This window comes from Talpa occidentalis, unplaced genomic scaffold (assembly GCF_014898055.3).
Source record: "Talpa occidentalis isolate TD23 unplaced genomic scaffold, MPIMG_talOcc4v2.1 talOcc4.14, whole genome shotgun sequence".
NCBI classification, from domain to species: Eukaryota; Metazoa; Chordata; class Mammalia; order Eulipotyphla; family Talpidae; genus Talpa; species Talpa occidentalis.
This window is the reverse complement of record NW_023601433.1, coordinates 17780452-17797041: the sequence shown is the minus strand read 5'-3', so window position 1 is coordinate 17797041 and position 16590 is coordinate 17780452. Positions and strand designations below refer to the sequence as shown.

The 16590-nt window shown below is 35.7% G+C and overlaps 1 protein-coding gene across 4 annotated transcripts in view; it reads left to right on the top strand.

The window, feature by feature from the left end:
• WAC (WW domain containing adaptor with coiled-coil) overlaps positions 1-16590 on the top strand; it is an 80299-nt gene that overhangs the window by 46059 nt on the left and 17650 nt on the right. For 3 of the 4 annotated variants that reach the window (XM_054694813.1, XM_037510153.2, XM_054694814.1), the window contains exons 5-7: positions 4387-4502; positions 4956-5068; positions 9281-9589. In XM_054694813.1, coding sequence (XP_054550788.1) covers positions 4387-4502; positions 4956-5068; positions 9281-9589 — 538 coding nt within the window. The remainder of the gene's footprint in view (positions 1-4386; positions 4503-4955; positions 5069-9280; positions 9590-16590) is intronic. The other variant, XM_037510155.2, reaches the window with a different exon arrangement.

Genomic DNA, 16590 nt, shown 5'->3' with positions numbered 1-16590 from the left:
TCTTTGCCTTAAAGTCACTTCTAAAGCAAGTTTTTGAGGAGCAAGTAAAGCATAAAATTAATCTTCATATAATATATTCATAATGAAAAACTAAGGAAACAAGTGAATATCAGTTAACACATTGACATACTATTTTAATTCAGGTTAAAATATGGAATAGTTTTAAAGATATGTTATTTTCCCTCTTTGGGGTTTTTAAGTTTTAAACCTGTCTTTGAAAATCGTGAACAGTATTATTTACAGTTCTATCTACAGAGTTTCTAATGTTGCAAGTCAAAATGAAAATTTCTTACTTTATTATGTATTATACTATTATACTATTTCATGTAATTCCCTGCTAACTTCTTTGATAAACATTCGTTGTAATGTTTCATTACACAGTGCTTCATCCATGTAAGTATTTAGAAAAAGCTTGTTGAATGCCTCATCCTTCCTAATCTAAATCTTTATAGGATGTAGACTGCTATACATTAGTTATCCATAGTTCTCAATTTCTCCATTTAGAGGGGAAAAAGTATTCCTCTTTAAGGACATAATTTGAATCTTCCTTCACCAAATTTGATTAGTTGGGAAACAGTTTAGATTCAATCCTAGATGACTTTGTGTTCATATCAAAATGCTTCTTGTCAATATCAACTAAATACCTTATGCATATTTGGAACTGTTTTGTTTGAGGCTCATGACCTGTTCTGTGTTAACTGCTTTCACCTGAAGATACTCTACTTAAAAAAGAAATTTACCAGAATACTTAGGAAATTCTTTGTTACAGTAAATGCTGTCTTTGATGTTATTTAATAAACTATCCTTTATTGACAACTCATAAGTTAATTCTAAAATTAACTGTTGCATTTCATAGCTTAGCTTGGATGAGTGTGAACTTGAATGAGAGAGGAGAGACTTTTTAAGAAAGGGAGCTACTACAATTCAGTAACTCCCAGTGCTGTTCTTTCAGAGCAGTCATTTTCATTTGTTTTGTTCTCAAGATCCATCTACATTCATGAAAATGGAGTTTTTTTGTTTATGACTATTAATATTCACCATACAAAAAATAGGGACTAATAAATTGAAAAACACGTAACTCATTTAAAAATCAGTTGTAAACCCCTTTACATGTCAACTTAGTAAATTTTTATGAAAAATAACTTTCTAAAAGTCATTGAACATTTTTTTTTTTTAAGACTGATTTATTCATACAAAAGCCAGGGGTACAGGTCAGAGGTGTGGGGGGGTGAGAGGATTCACCAGAGACAGAGTGGGGAACAGAACAGGCAGACTGACTGAAATACACTGCTGAGGGGAGCAGTGGACGATGTAGGTTGCTCCCTGGCTGGCTGGAGATCGAATTCATATTGCAGTGGCTGCAGACAACTTCATAGGTTGCGTCTTAACAGCCCTTGCACCACCAGGGAGGCTCCTGAACATCTTTTTAATGCTTGACTGAGTAGAAGATGACACTTTGAATTTGGTATCTGCTCTGCATTTAGTCACTGTACCAAGTGACCTATACAATCTCTAGGCAGACCCTACTGTGTTCTTGTGGTAGAGTGCAAAAGAAAACCAGAAAGTTGTCTGAGTATTATTATGAAAATAGTTAGATCTTGTGAAATGATATTGAGGTGTTCCTGGACAACGTTTGGTGAACTGCTGCCTTAGAGCATTTATTAGCAACCACATCAAGCCTAATTTAGAAAACTTGAAATGTTTTCCAGGCCCTTTGTTCAGTTCTTTTCTTTAAATACTCTTATCGTTAAATACTTTTTAAAACCAAGAGATTTAATAAGGCTCTAATATATAACATAGTGATGATAGTTGATTACACTGTATTATGTAATTGAAATTTACTAAGAAAGTAGAATTTAAATATTCTTGGTCTGTCTCCATGAAAAAGTGAGGTAGTAGATCTGGTAATTAGCTACAGCAGATGTGTATAATTCTATCACAATGTATGTGCATAGAAAATAACAGTGTACACTTTGTTTTAATTGTATTTTTATTGAGGTGTAACGGTTTATACCACTGTATATAATTTAGAAGTACTTCTTCAACTGTATCTTACCATACCCACACCCAGCCACCAAAACACCCATAATTTTGTCCACCATAATCCATTAGACCTCCTCCCCTCTTTAATTCCCACGCTTCTTCTCTGGTATCCTCAATACCACAGTCTGGATTCTAGGCTGTATTTTGATTTAGTTTTGTATGTTTCTTATTGAAAAATGATGTACACTTGAAATATCTTAGTTGTATTTGTCAGTTACACTTCAGTAAAGCAGGTGGCAGGGGCAAGAGACAGGTTGTACAGGGGACACATTGGTTGGGTGTGCCAGAAGTGTTATTAAATATACTGTTTAGTTGAGCTGAATACTTCTTTTTAAGCAAGACTTTTGGTAAAAGGAAGAAGCAGTGTATTGATAAATATTTTGATGCAAAGCAGCTTATCTCCTCCAGGACCGATAATACCAGCCGTTCACAAGTCATCACTTTAGAAACGTATAGTTCTAGACCACTCTGATCTACTCTGTTGTCTTCTGTCCACCTACCTCCGGTCTCTACCTCTTCATACCAAACCAGTAATCCCGTATAAGTACTTGCAAAGTAAACCAAATCTTCCGGAAACATTTGTAGACCAACTTAGTTTGCCTATTAATTTGGGTATAGTGGGTAGTGGAGAACTTTTAAAATTTGACCTTCTGTTACTGGTTACCTGCATCTTGGTGCGGCCTACTGTAATAAGCTAGGAAGATTGAGAATTAACTCTCCACTGGTTGTAGAGGTTTGACAGCATATGACTAATTTCTGATACTGTCATTATTTTGAAACATAAACATGAGAACATATATGGACAAACAGGCAATATTTGTTCAACTGCCCTCACAATTATTATGTCACTTCCAGATTTGGTGTTGATTTAGTGGAAATATGGATTTTAATGTTTTCTTCTACCACTGATTAGTTTTGTTACCTGAGGACTGCCTGTGAGTTCTCAGCTTGTTCCATACTTGGTAAAATTAAAACAGGCAGGGCATAAGAGTTCTATTCCATAGACCTTAGCACACCATGATGAACCCAGAAGGATAGCCTGCCAAAATGTAGCATGAACTCCTTTGAAAAAATAGTAAAGAAATTTATCGAGAAGTATACTTAAGATTCTACCAGATTTCTTGTGGCCCATGTGGGCATGTAAAACTTTACTTTCTGAAATCAGTTCAATGAAAACTAGGCCATTCTGACTTTCCTAATTTCTTTTTTTTTTTTTTTTTTTAAGATTTATTTTTTATTTATTTATACAAGCATTGGGTACAGTCAGAAGCACGGGAGGGTGAGAGAATTCACCAGAGCCAGAGCAGGGAGCAGAGCAGGCAGAAGGACCGAAGCACACTGATGAGGGGAGCAGCGGGCTGCGGGAGAGGTCTGCGCGCCATGTGGGACCCTCCTCCAGTGGCCGGGGAGCAGCCGGGGATCGAACCGGTGCTGCAGAGGCTGCGGGCAGCTTTGCAACCCAGCGCTCAACCACTGTGCCACCGGGGAGGCCCCTGACTTTCCTAATTTCATTATAATTTTATAGTGCCTATAAAATACCTACAAGGCACTCTACCTGAAAACTTTTGAAAGACCAGTTTTAATTCCTGGAAAATGAGTGATGCCCCTGATCTTAAATATTACAATGTGAAACAAAATTCTGTTTAATACTTGGCCATCTCAAGGACTTTGAAGGTAAAACAGATTCTCAGGTATTTTTTTCTTTTTGTTTTTTTGTGGGACCCTTGCCGGCAGCCAGGGAATGAACCGGCGCTGCAGAGGCTGCGGGCAGCCCCGCAGCCCAGCGCTCAACCTTTGCGCCACCAGGGGAAGCCCCAGATTCTCAGCTTTTAAATAGCTTTGTCTTTGTAAAAACTTTTTGTGCTTTTTTCCACCAACTAGCAGTAAATACATGCAGGATGTTCTCTGTTATACTATATGTGATTATTTTAGTGCCCTAAAGAGTTTAGAGCTGATGCGTTCTCATGTCCTCAAACCAGTTAGTTGAGAGTAAGTTCCCTGCTCCTCCCCATGTGACTGCATTTCAGCTATTAAAGTTACGATAATGAGAGCTTTAATCATGCTCTTATATAAAGTCAAGATGTTGTTAATTTCATTTTTTTCTTCCTGTGCCTAATAAACTACTGTTTATTAATCTGTTTAATTTGACATTTTATAGGGTTATTTCATTGTTATCTTTGAAGGTCTCCTAAAATACGCTATGCAGATATTTTACATCCTTGATTAGGGCACCTTTGATAACATATAAGTCTTTTCCCATATGTATACTTTGACATTCCTGGTATTTCATATCAAGTGATTAAATAGTATTAACATTTTCTAATTATTAAAAATGTTTTTAAGCCTTATGATTCTGCAGATGACTGGTCTGAGCATATTAGCTCTTCTGGGAAAAAATACTACTACAACTGTCGAACAGAAGTTTCACAATGGGAAAAACCAAAAGAATGGCTTGAAAGGTAGTTGAACATTCTGTATATTCTTTATTCCTTATAGTGATACTCATCACTCTGTTTTTTAATTGCGGTGGTTGGCCCATTTTCTGTGTTTTTCATAATTTCTCCTTAAAAAAAAAAAAACTTGGACAAATGAACTGTTGTCTATAAGGGCCTTGTGAAAAACTAGTATACCTACATTTGTGCATCTTCTTTATAACACAGTCTTTATAATTCTTACAGGGAAATATGTTCCCTTTATATATGTAAACTATATTTTCAGAATGCACAATTTTGTTTGTGGAGTTAATAGCATAAAAATATCTCATCTCCCACACCAGCTAATAATATTAATGACTGTGTATACTTATTTTCTGTATGCCATTCTGTTAAGTGTTTGGCCAAAAGTATTATATGTAGATTTACTGTACTTGATGTAACTTTTATGATTTTTTTGAAATTTTTTCTTATTTTTAGAGAACAGAGACAAAAAGAAGCAAACAAGATGGCAGTTAATAGCTTCCCAAAAGACAGAGATTACAGAAGAGAGGTGATGCAAGCAACAGCCACTAGTGGATTTGCCAGTGGAAGTAAGTATTAATTTTTTTCTCTGAAACAGTATAATATTTGATTCGTCCTGTAATTTATATACTTTACATGGTTATAGCCATTTATATGTAAACTAAAGTAAATAGAAAACAAAAGGTTTATTTTAATATTGACTGTCCCCTATTCTGTCATTTTGTTTCTGAAAAGTGATATATTGCACATGTATTCATCCCTTCCTATAATAGGTGTAGTGCAGATGAGTTGGTTAAAAAAAAAAAAAAAATCACACTTTTGGGTTGATTAAAAAAACACACACACACACATCCCCAATTCTGTCCTATTAAACTGAATGTTCAAATCCCTTAGAAAACGCACTGGGTTTCAATCTAACAATTGAATGATAGCCACACACACAATAATGTCCAAGTATTTATTGGTGTTTTGTGTTACCAGTGAGAAGCTTGTTATCCTCATATTTAGAGATTAACTTCACTGCAATCTGTATAACATATCCATACTGAATTACTGGAAAACTTACGCCTTTATATTCTAAGGTGGTCTTCATCTATAATTCAGACTGTAAGCATACCTTTATGTTGTTTTAAGGCCAGATTTTGTCCATGTGGGACAATATGGGTAATATACACTTGTTTGTTAAATTAAAATTGAACTTGAAACTATTACTAAAGGTATTGTGTTCCCAGTGGGTTCCCATGCTTGGAATAAAATTTGAATGTCATATAAAGTTCTTGGGCTCTTTATCAGATTTTGAAATTTTGAGAAGAATTCTAGATGTGTTTTGGGAATTCTTAGACTTAAGTGTTTGAAACGTTCTAAAACGCAAAACAGACAAGTAGGGGATGCATTTAGTCTCAGCAAAGGATGTTAATTGTTTTGATGGGGGCAATTTAAGATGGAAAAAATAGTGTTGTCATTTCTGTAGGACTCAAATGTTTAAGATAATTTTCCTTGGAACATTTAATTTTTTATATCAGAAAAATTGTATTCTGTTCTTAGAAAATAAAAAGTTCTGAAGTTAAATTATGAATGTTGTGTTTTGAGACAAAGGACTTGGGTTACAGTACCATTTCACTAATAAAAATAAAATAAAGGGCTAAATAGGTAGCACTCTGTGAGCCTTTGCAGCAACTTGGGGAGTGGGAGTTGGGCTTGGGAAAGAGTGGCATATGTTGTAAAAGTGAGCGTGTGTTCTCGTTTCCAAGCTAGGCTTCTCCACTTAATGAATGAGGGTTCCCAGAGAGGATAAAAGATCAGATTACCTCGTACATCTGCTTTATTCTTTCCAAAGTAGCCTTCCTCATGGTAGAGTAAATGAATTGGAGTAGTAGCGATTTGATAAAAAAAGTTGACAGAAGTGAAACTGTTCCTTTTTAAGGAAATAATTACTTTGTATTTTTTAGTGATTTATCTGTGCGCAGCCTTTCCTTTGCAAAATGAAAGATTTTTTTGTTCTGGATTTCAAAAGTAAGGCATATATGTTATTGACAAATCACAGGGAAAAGTTTTTGCTGTTAGGGCACAGGAACATTTGAGGACATGAAATTTTTCTATCTCCATATAAATGTACAAAAAGCACACGTGTATGTATTTTACACCCAAAATGGGATTATAACTTCAAACTTTTCTTCTGTTCAGTAATACTAGAAATAATATGTTCCATGTTAGCTTATAATTCTACATTTGTTATCTTGACTGCTTGGTATTCCATTTTTTGGTATGCCCTCATTTATAAATAATCCAATTTATCCATGAGTGCTTGAGTGGGTGCCACTCTTTTCCTACCGTAAACAATGTTATGAATATTATCTTTGCCCATTTAGCTAATTACTTAGATATACATATGATGGCTCACAGTACAGACGTTGTGTACTGAATGTCATATATCACTCTGTTTTGAATTTTAAGTAACATTTGAAAAAGGACCTTGGCTATATTGCCTTTGTAAAATTGGTCACCGAGCTATACTTTGTGTGGTAGTAATAAAGTCATTAAGCCACTTAAGTGCTTAATTTTGTTTATCCGGAAAGATGTTTGTAGAGTTTTCCCTTATTTACAGTATGTTGGTGTTCATGCCTGGTAAGATTTAAAGCTTTGGAGAGAGAGAGTGAGTGTGTGTGTGTGTGTCTTGCACACGCAAGAGAGGGGGAGGGAGGGACACCTATGCAAGTGGGGGTTGCGGGGGGCAGGCATGGAAGACTGGGAAGATACATGACAAGAAATAAAGGTAGAAAGATTGATTTTAGAGCATGTTTGTTTTTTTTGCAATAATGTAGCAAATAATGTTATCCACACCTAACATCAAAAATTTGTTTGAGTACAATTTCTAATTTGATATTGTTGGTATTAATTTTGTTTGGTCATTTTTGATCTGCCTCAGAGTGTGATTGCTCTATGATTAGAGAAACCATAATTTGGATTTTCTCAACAATAAAAAAATAATATAGGGTTAGGTTTTTGTTGTGGGATGCTGTCCTGCCTTGTAGAATGTAGACCACCATGCCTTGCCTCTACATACCAGATGTCAGTTACACACCTTCCCTCTCCCCAGTTGTGACAAACCAAAAATGACTACAGATAATTTGCTAAATGTTTATGTTGCGGGGGAGGGGTGCAGCAGAATCAAGACTTACATGGTTTGTCTAGAGTTATGAGTGATTGCAGCTGTAAGTTTCTCAGTTGCTATCATGCTGCTATAGTTTATTTTGGTTTTTTGTCAATTTTTTTTTTTTAAGGTAAAAACGTCATCTTTAATTTTCATCCAGATATGCTTACTTGGTATATTTTGACTAGTGAAAAGGAGCTGAAAGGAAATTTTCTTGGTCAAGGAGATAAAGATTCTAGATAACCAGGTGACAGGGATTGGGGGAAATTGAGCATGGTGTTTTTATTAGATATATCCCTAAAGATTTCTATTATAGTAATTTTTTTTCCGGGAAGAAACTCTTAAAAACTTGCTTTATGTGCACACAAATTGATCGTTTCCTGATTAGTATCAATAGACATTTGTATTCTCTTGATAGCTCAGTCTATTTTTCTCATGTGTAATTTATAGCACTGAATTTCATTTATTAAGTTATTAAGTCAAAATGCCTTGTGTTTGATATTAAAAACTGTGGTAGTACCTAGTACCCTTTGTTTGGTGCAACATGAAGCAGCTTGAAACTGCCTTGCAGTTTAAGCATCCTTTTTGGTGCTTTCTTGGTCTCTATGCTCAGGAGAACCATGAATTTGGAGGGGGTAAAAAAAGCTTTCAACAGAGGACAGCCTTTGCTAACATTACCCTCACACATTGGGTGCTTGAACCTTAAGATGTTTCCTACTTAGTGGTTGCATTAATTTTTTAGTTACTTGTTAGAGTGTTGTAATTGAGGTTAGAAATAAGATGAATATTAAGTTGGTGGTATTGTTGAAGTTTTCCTTCCTTTGTAGTCTTGTAGAAGTATATTGAATATAGTGATTTTAGTAATGCTGAGTTTAAAATACTTATGTGGCTTTAAATTGGAAGATCTGTTTTTAATGTAACTTAATAGCAAGTACATTTTTCTGACTATGCTGTGATGTAGGATTTCTATTTTCAGATAATATTATCTATAACTTGATTTTATGGAGAACTTTTGTTACCATTATTTAAAATACCAGTTGATTTGCTTATCAGATGCACAGTTCATCATAATTCATCCATCCTAAAAGGAGGTCATTTTAAGCCCTGGTACAAACTATTTTTAGAGCCCACTAATTAGCTACTTGAGTATTCAGGAAAAAATCAGGCTGATCACTCTTAAATTCCTTTGCAGTTGAACCACTGTGGAAAGATAATTCAGTCATATTAGAACTTATGGTCCATATTTTAAGAGAATGAGCCATTTACTTTTTCTACTCTTAAAATATTTTTAATCTTTTTATTTAAAATGTTATAACTCCATATAGTGATTTTTTTTAATGTTTTGTTTGAACTATGGTGTGTTTCTAAAAATTATCCCCCAAACAAGTAGCTCACTTTGAAATCTGAATATAGATTAATATTTATAGTTGAGCTGAAACTCCTCTCCATTATTTGTATATTCTAGTAGCAAAACTGCAGACACTAACTAACTGGGCTTGCAGTTTCATAAAAAAATATAAGTACAGTATGTTGCTAAATTAGCTGGTGTTAAAGACAGGATTCTAACTTAATCTTTTTTCTTCCCCCTTCCGTCATTCCAACATCTCTTTTTTCGAACTGTGAACTAAAGTGGAAGACAAGCATTCCAGTGATGCCAGTAGTTTGCTCCCACAGAATATTTTGTCTCAAACAAGCAGACACAATGACAGAGACTACAGACTGCCAAGAGCAGAGACTCACAGTAGTTCTACGCCAGTACAGCACCCCATCAAACCAGTGGTTCATCCAACTGCTACCCCAGGCACTGTTCCTTCTAGTCCATTTACGCTACAGTCTGATCACCAGCCAAAGAAATCTTTTGATGCTAATGGAGCATCTACTTTATCAAAACTGCCTACACCCACATCTTCTGTCCCTGCACAGAAAACAGAAAGAAAAGGTATGCCATTATTACTAGATGCTGCACGTTGAACTATAGTGTCTGAGTTTTTTTTTATTATATTACATTATTTCCTGTAGCTTAAATAAGAATTATAAATTCTTTTAAAAGACTTTTAGAATGTTACTGCAGAGTTGGCCATATTTTGCTCTTTCTTTAATTTTTAATTATGAAACCTCAGAACTGTTTTTTGGCTTTGACAATTTGAAGTCAAGTGCTTAATATATAGCAAATTTAAATGGTTTGAATTAACATATCAAGGTCAAGTGACTATCCCTTTATATCTGTACCATCTTTGGTTTTGTGATTATTGTCTTGATGGTTTAGTTTAGAAATTGTCTCAGTTTTCTATTAATTAAAATTTAAACATGAAGGGACATTTTTAAACTTGTCATTTTACGTAACATGCAATTTTTTTTTTTAAGTGTAGAAGAACTGGGGTGCATAGGCTAGAGGTGTTGCGGGGTTGGAGGTGAGGAGTGAGAGGATTCACCAGAGACAGAGTGGGGAGCAGAACAGGCGGATCTACTGAAATACACGGCTGAGGGGAGCAGTGGGTGAGACAGGAGAGGTCTGCTGAGCCATGTGGTTTTTTTTTAGTTCCCTGACCTGGGATCTAACTCCGCCTCTGTAGGGGTGATAGCTCTGAGAGGTAACCTCTAGGCCACCAGGGAGACCTATGACTTTTGCTCCCAACTTTTGGTGTTAACTTGTCAATTAGAAAACTGACTTGTGGGCCACAAGATAAGCAATTTCAAAGTCTTGAATTAGAACTTAAGTCTGAGGAGTAGAAATTAAACTTTGCAACCCAAATTATATTTAATCAACTCAGTGTTGACAACTATGTTACCTGTTCAAGAGGGTTAGAAAAAAATTAAAACAAATAATTGGGAGATGACACGATGTAGGCAGAGGGATGAAATAAACATTTTACCATAGACTACTCAGTCCCAAATATATACTTCATAAGAAACTAAAATTAAAAAGTAATAAGTAAACAAATTGTCATGGGTAGACTGACTTGTTAATCTTCAGCTTTAAGTGTTCAGGAATTTATAAATGCCCTGTGGGTTTAGGAGATGCTACAAGGGCCTGATGAACCTTTAAACTTTTGTTCTATTGTCATTCATTATTTCACATTGATTTAATTTGTTGACAAAGGGTTCATATAATTGGATTTCTTTTGCTTCTAGTTTTTTCCCTTATTATTCTTTTGCTTCTAGTTTTTTCTCATGTTATTTGAATTTCCTTTGTAGCATTTTACATCTTGCTAAGCCATGTACCTTTTTTTTTTTTTTTTTTTAAGATTTATTTATTTATTTATACATACAAGCACTGGGTACAGTCAGAAGCGTGGGAGGGTGAGAGAATTCACCAGAGCGGGGAGCAGAGCAGGCAGAAGGACCGAAGTACACTGCTGAGGGGAGCAGCGGGCGGCAGGAGAGGTCTGTGCGCCATGTGGGACCCTCCTCCAGTGGCCGGGGAGCAGCCAGGGATCGAACCAGCGCTGCAGGGGCTGCGGGCAGCTTCGCAACCCAGCGCTCAACTGCTGCGCCACCGGGGAGGCCCAAAAGCCACATACTTTTATCATGTAGTACATAATACATTAAACAAGTTGTTCTAAGGATTGTCAAATTCCTAGATGTTTTATGTAGAAATCATTTGCCTGATGCAGAGGTAAATGTACAAAGAAAATTTTCAAGAGGTGAAATCTGAATTAATGCAGTAATTGTTAATACCATAGTACTTTCTAAAAGATGTACTCTCTAAAGGATTTTCAGTTCATCATAGACAACTTTATTTGAAAATGCTATCAGTTAAAAATCCTATGGCTCTTTAAAAAGTCTTTATCTTCTTTTATCTTTCATTCATTTAACACTTCTTAGTTCTTCCTTTTTGAAATTTTTTCCTTTTTTGGCTTCCGGGATGCCACTAATCTCCAGTATCCTAGTTCTTTTCTTGCCCCTTAAATATCATTTTTGTTTAGCCTTTAAACTAGTAATGCTTTATACTAATGTTTTATTTCTTTTTTTCTTATTTTATTCTTTATCCTTTTTTTTTCCTTTGTGATTACTTTGTCTGCACAGTTGATGCCCAGATTTTTATTTCTAACTCACACGTCTACTTAATTTCTATAAGCACTGCGCCTCCCCGGTGGTGCAGCGGTTGAGCGCTGGGTTGCACGGCTGCCCGCAGCCTTTGCAGCGCTGGTTCGATCCCCGGCCACCAGGCGAGGGTCCCACATAGCGCGCAGACCTCTCCTGCCGCCCACTGCTCCCCTCAGCAGTGTGCTTCATCAGTCTGCCTTTTCTGCTCCCCACTCTGGCTCTGGTGGGTCCTCTCGCCCTCCCGCGCTTCTGACTGTGCCCAGTGCTTGTATAAATAAAATAGAATAAATCTTTAAAAAAAAAAAATTTCTATAAGCACTTAGTACTTGGCTATATTTCCTCAGAAAGCAGTATGTCCCAATTCTTTTCCTGCAATTTATTTCTCAGTAATTGTGACAACACTATCCCCCCAACTTTTCCTTGCTCTTCAGTGATCTTACACACCTACCCTTAATCACCCTTTTACAAATCTTGCATTCTCCTCTATCTTATTTGTGTATATTATTTTTCTTCTTATTGTCACTGCCGTTATTGAAACTTGGATCATCTCCTGTGAAATAAATTCTGATTATTGCTCTGCTTTTATCTACCTAGTCGATTCACTTAATACTGTCTTCATAAAATTTAGATCATATTGTGTCGCTTCCTTGCTTAAGTAAAACCTCTAATGGTTTTCCATTATCCAAAGGATAAAAGATCATACATCTTAGATTACATCAGTTTAGTAAGATTATAGTAGGAATTTTAACATTCTGGTTGCAATTTGTCTTACTGACTTGATCGCCAACCGTGCACTCTTGCATTCCCTGTAACGCATTTGTTGCAAACTTAAAATTCCTAGAGCACTTTATGTTCTTTCAGGTTTTTTTCTCTGTCCCTTTAGTGTTAAACTCAGTATTCTTTAATAGTAAGGCAACCTCTCCAAATCTGGTTTATGCTTCAAGAAGTATTCTTGACAAACTTAACAGAATTAAAAATTAACTGTACCAAGTTTTGTTCAGAGTTTTGTACTAAGTTTTATTCTATATTAGTTTATTCCTTAAAGCAACATTATAAGGCAAGATATTGTCCCTCATAATTGGAAAGGCAGCTTTTTCAAAATCTTTGTTCTATCTATAAAGCCATATATGATTATTAATTTCGATTTTACTATCTCAAAATTCCTAACAAGTCATTGGTGATCAAATTTAAACAATGTTTGCTAATGACAAGTCTTATGTAAAAATTTTATTTATAGTAATTTTTAACTGAAAGAAACATAGTTACTGTGGAATTGCTTAATAGTTTGAATCTTTTCAGATTGTTTTATAGTTAGTCTAACTCTGTGTTCTTTAATTTGAATTACATTTTTCTCTTCGGAGACATTTATGTTATTTAAATTGAACTTCCTATTGACTCTTCCCATCAACATACTGATTTCCTTGTTTGAATTTTCCTTAACAAATTATATTAAGAGGTTGATGCTTAGGGTTCGTAGTGTGATTGAGCTATATTTAAGGATGTCGTCAACAGTATGCTGTTGTATTACAGATACAGATAGAAAAGCTCAGGATCTTTGTCTTTTGTAACCACTGCTCTATCCCTAATGCTTGGCAGATAATAGGCTGTCAGTAAGTATTTGTTGTGGATGGGTAAATAACTCAAAAAATGGTAATGAATGTCTTGATGGTTGGGGAAGTACCTATACTTGTCATGGTTTTAAAAATGTATTTGGAGAAAAAGAAGAATGTTATATGTGTTGTACATCTAATTAAAGGATACCAGCAATAGATTTAATCTGTTTAATACCAATGTGTCTTTTGAGAAAAGGAACCTAAGATGAACTCAAAGAGTTCTGTGTTTGCTTGAGGTACAGTGTGGAGAAAAGGTGAAACTCTCCTGGGTTTTGTAGAGAACATTTCTGGTGTTCCGGCAAAGCAAGAGGATCAAGTGCCCCTTTAGGATAATATTTGAGTATCTATTGGCAAGAATACTTGCCAATTGGACAACTATATAACAAAGTTACAGAGTGAAACTCTTACTGTGCTAAAAATCTAAATTGGTTTTCTTACTTGGCCGCCTCAGTGACCATTCTAACTGACTAATAACTCTGCCATCCCTTTCAGATTTGTAAAATGACAAAATAGATGTGGGTCCTTGTTTTTTGCTTTTGCCAATCAGAGTTTTTAATGCCTTTAATCAACAGATTTCTTAGTAATTTAGACTTATGATTTGATAGCCTAAAGTCAGGGTTTTTTTTTAAGATTTATTTATTTATGCATACAAGAGGTGGGGTGCAGGCCAGAGATGTGGGGGGTGAGAGGATTCAACAGATACAAAGTGGGAAGAGAACAGGCAGACCGACTGAAATACACTGCTGTATTTCAGCAGACGAGACAAGAGATGTCTGCTTCGCCATGTGGGTTGCTCCCTGGCTGGCTGCGGATCGAACTCATGCTGCTGAGGCTGCGGATTGCTTCATAGTGTGGTGCTTTAACCCCTTGCACCACCAGGGAGGCCCCTAAGTCAGTTTTAAAACTAAAAGTAGCCACAAAGAGCACACCTTCCTATTCAGTGACTTCAAGCTGGCTCTCAGAAGATTAGCATGTCTAATATGCACATAGTACTCTCTTGCTGGTTCGGTAGTCTTAGATGGGGACAGAGGTGTCTTTCATTAATAAGAGGTGTGAGTCACTTGGAATAACCTTCCCCTTTGTGTTTTGATTTTATCTATAGACTAAGTGAAATTTGAATAAACTTGAAGATTTTTCATCATGGGTTAGCACTGTAGTCTTTTTTTTTTTTTTTTTAGAAGATTCAAAAAAGTTTAAAACTAAATTTTAGTCCACTTAATAAAGATGGTATTTTGAACTGTGAGTTGGGGAAATAACTAGATGAAGGAATATTAGGAAAACATTTGAATTTATAATTTGAAGGGTGGGAAAGGCCTTTTTTACCAAAATTCAAAGCACATGTACCTTTTAGAAAGTTGATTAATTTGACTACATAAGACATTTAAAACTTCTGTGAGAGAGGTACAATAAATAAAGGTTGACAGACAAATACCAAATCATATAAAGCAATATGAAAGACAGTCCTTAGAAAAAATGAGCAAGGGATATGAACATGCAGTTAGAGAAGGGAATTTAAAATCACCAGCTTTGTCTTATTGCAGTTAAAAACATTAACTCAAAATAGATCAAAGACATATATTTTAAAAGCTGTAATTACAAGACTCAAAGAAAATGGGAAAGTTTTCATAACACTGGATTTGGTAGTGATTTCTTGAATGTAAGACTAAAAGCAGAGGCAACAAAAGAAAAAATAGATAAATTGGGGGCCTCCCCAGTGGCGCAGCAGTTGAGCGCTGGGTTGCGAAACTGCCCGCAGCCTCTGCGGCGCCAGTTCGATCCCCAGCTGCTCCCCGGCCACCAGAGGAGGGTCCCACATGGCGCGCAGACCTCTCCTGCCGCCCGCTGCTCCCCTCAGCAGTGTACTTCGGTCCTTCTGCCTGCTCTGCTCCCCACTCTGGCTCTGGTGAATTCTCTCACCCTCCCGCACTTCTGACTGTACCCAGTGCATGTATAAACAAACAAAAAAAAAAAACAAACAAATAAATAAATAAAACATGCCTCTATAAAAAAAAAAAAATAGATAAATTGGAATTCATCAATGAAAAACTTGTGCATCTGTGGATACTTAAGACAGTGAAAAGACAACCCACAGAATGGGAGGAAATATTTGTAAATCATATCTGATAAGGAATTAGCATCCAAAATATATAGAAGTTCTAGCTCAACAAAATGCAACAGTCCAGGACAGAAAAGCACAAAGGACTTGAACAGACATTTTTCTGAAGATTTTCTAACAGTGAATTAGCACATGAAGAGATGTTCAGCATTATTAGTCCTCATGGAAAGCAAATCAAACCCAAAATGAAATACCAGCTTAACACCCCCTGGGATTTCTATTATAGAAACAACAACAATGGAAAATAACAGGTGGATATAGAGAAATTGGAGCCCTTTTAACATTGCTGGGAGAAGTGTAAAATCATTCAGCTCCTATGTAGCATACTTAAGCAGTTCCCTAAAAACTTAAACAAAATTAACCATAGAACCTACCAGTCTAGATAAATAACCAAAAGAACAGAAAGCCAGAGAATCAGACACGCTGTTCATAGCAGCATTATCATAATGGCCAAAAGATGGAAACAATCCAAGTGTCCCATCAACAGATGAAGGATAAACAGAACATGATACATATCTTCATGCAGTGCTACTTACCCTTAAAAAGAAATGAAATTCTGATAAATCTGCAACATGAATCAATCTTGAAAACCTTATTGCTAAGTGAAATAAGCCAGACACAAAATGACAAATAATTGTCTGATTCTACTTACAAGGGGTAGCTAGAATGGGCAGATTCCGAGAGACAGAAAAGAAAAGTGGTTATTAGGGAATGGAGGGATGGAGAACTGCTATTTAATTGGGTGTAAAGTTTCAGTTTGGAAAGGTAAGACTGCTGGAGATGGTGACAGTGGTAGTCGTGTAACAGTGAATGTACTTAATCCCAATGAATTGTATGCTTATAAATGGTTAATTTTTTATCAGTCTAAAACTGAAGAGAAAGATTATCATTACATATTAGAAATTAAGATTGAAATGATATTTTAGTGACATTGTAACAGTTGAATATGGGGAAACAGTTGGTGGATGTGAATTAGTGCTATTATTGTAGAGGTTGCTTTAGTAAAATCTGTTGAAAGTCTTAAAATATTCTATTTATACTAATAAATATTTTCTTGATTAAAAAAAGCAATTTGCAAAAATATATCTTTGTAGTAACACCGTATTTGTGTATGTATGTTTGTAAATGCATAGAAAAAGTTCTGGACAGTTAACATAATTTTAA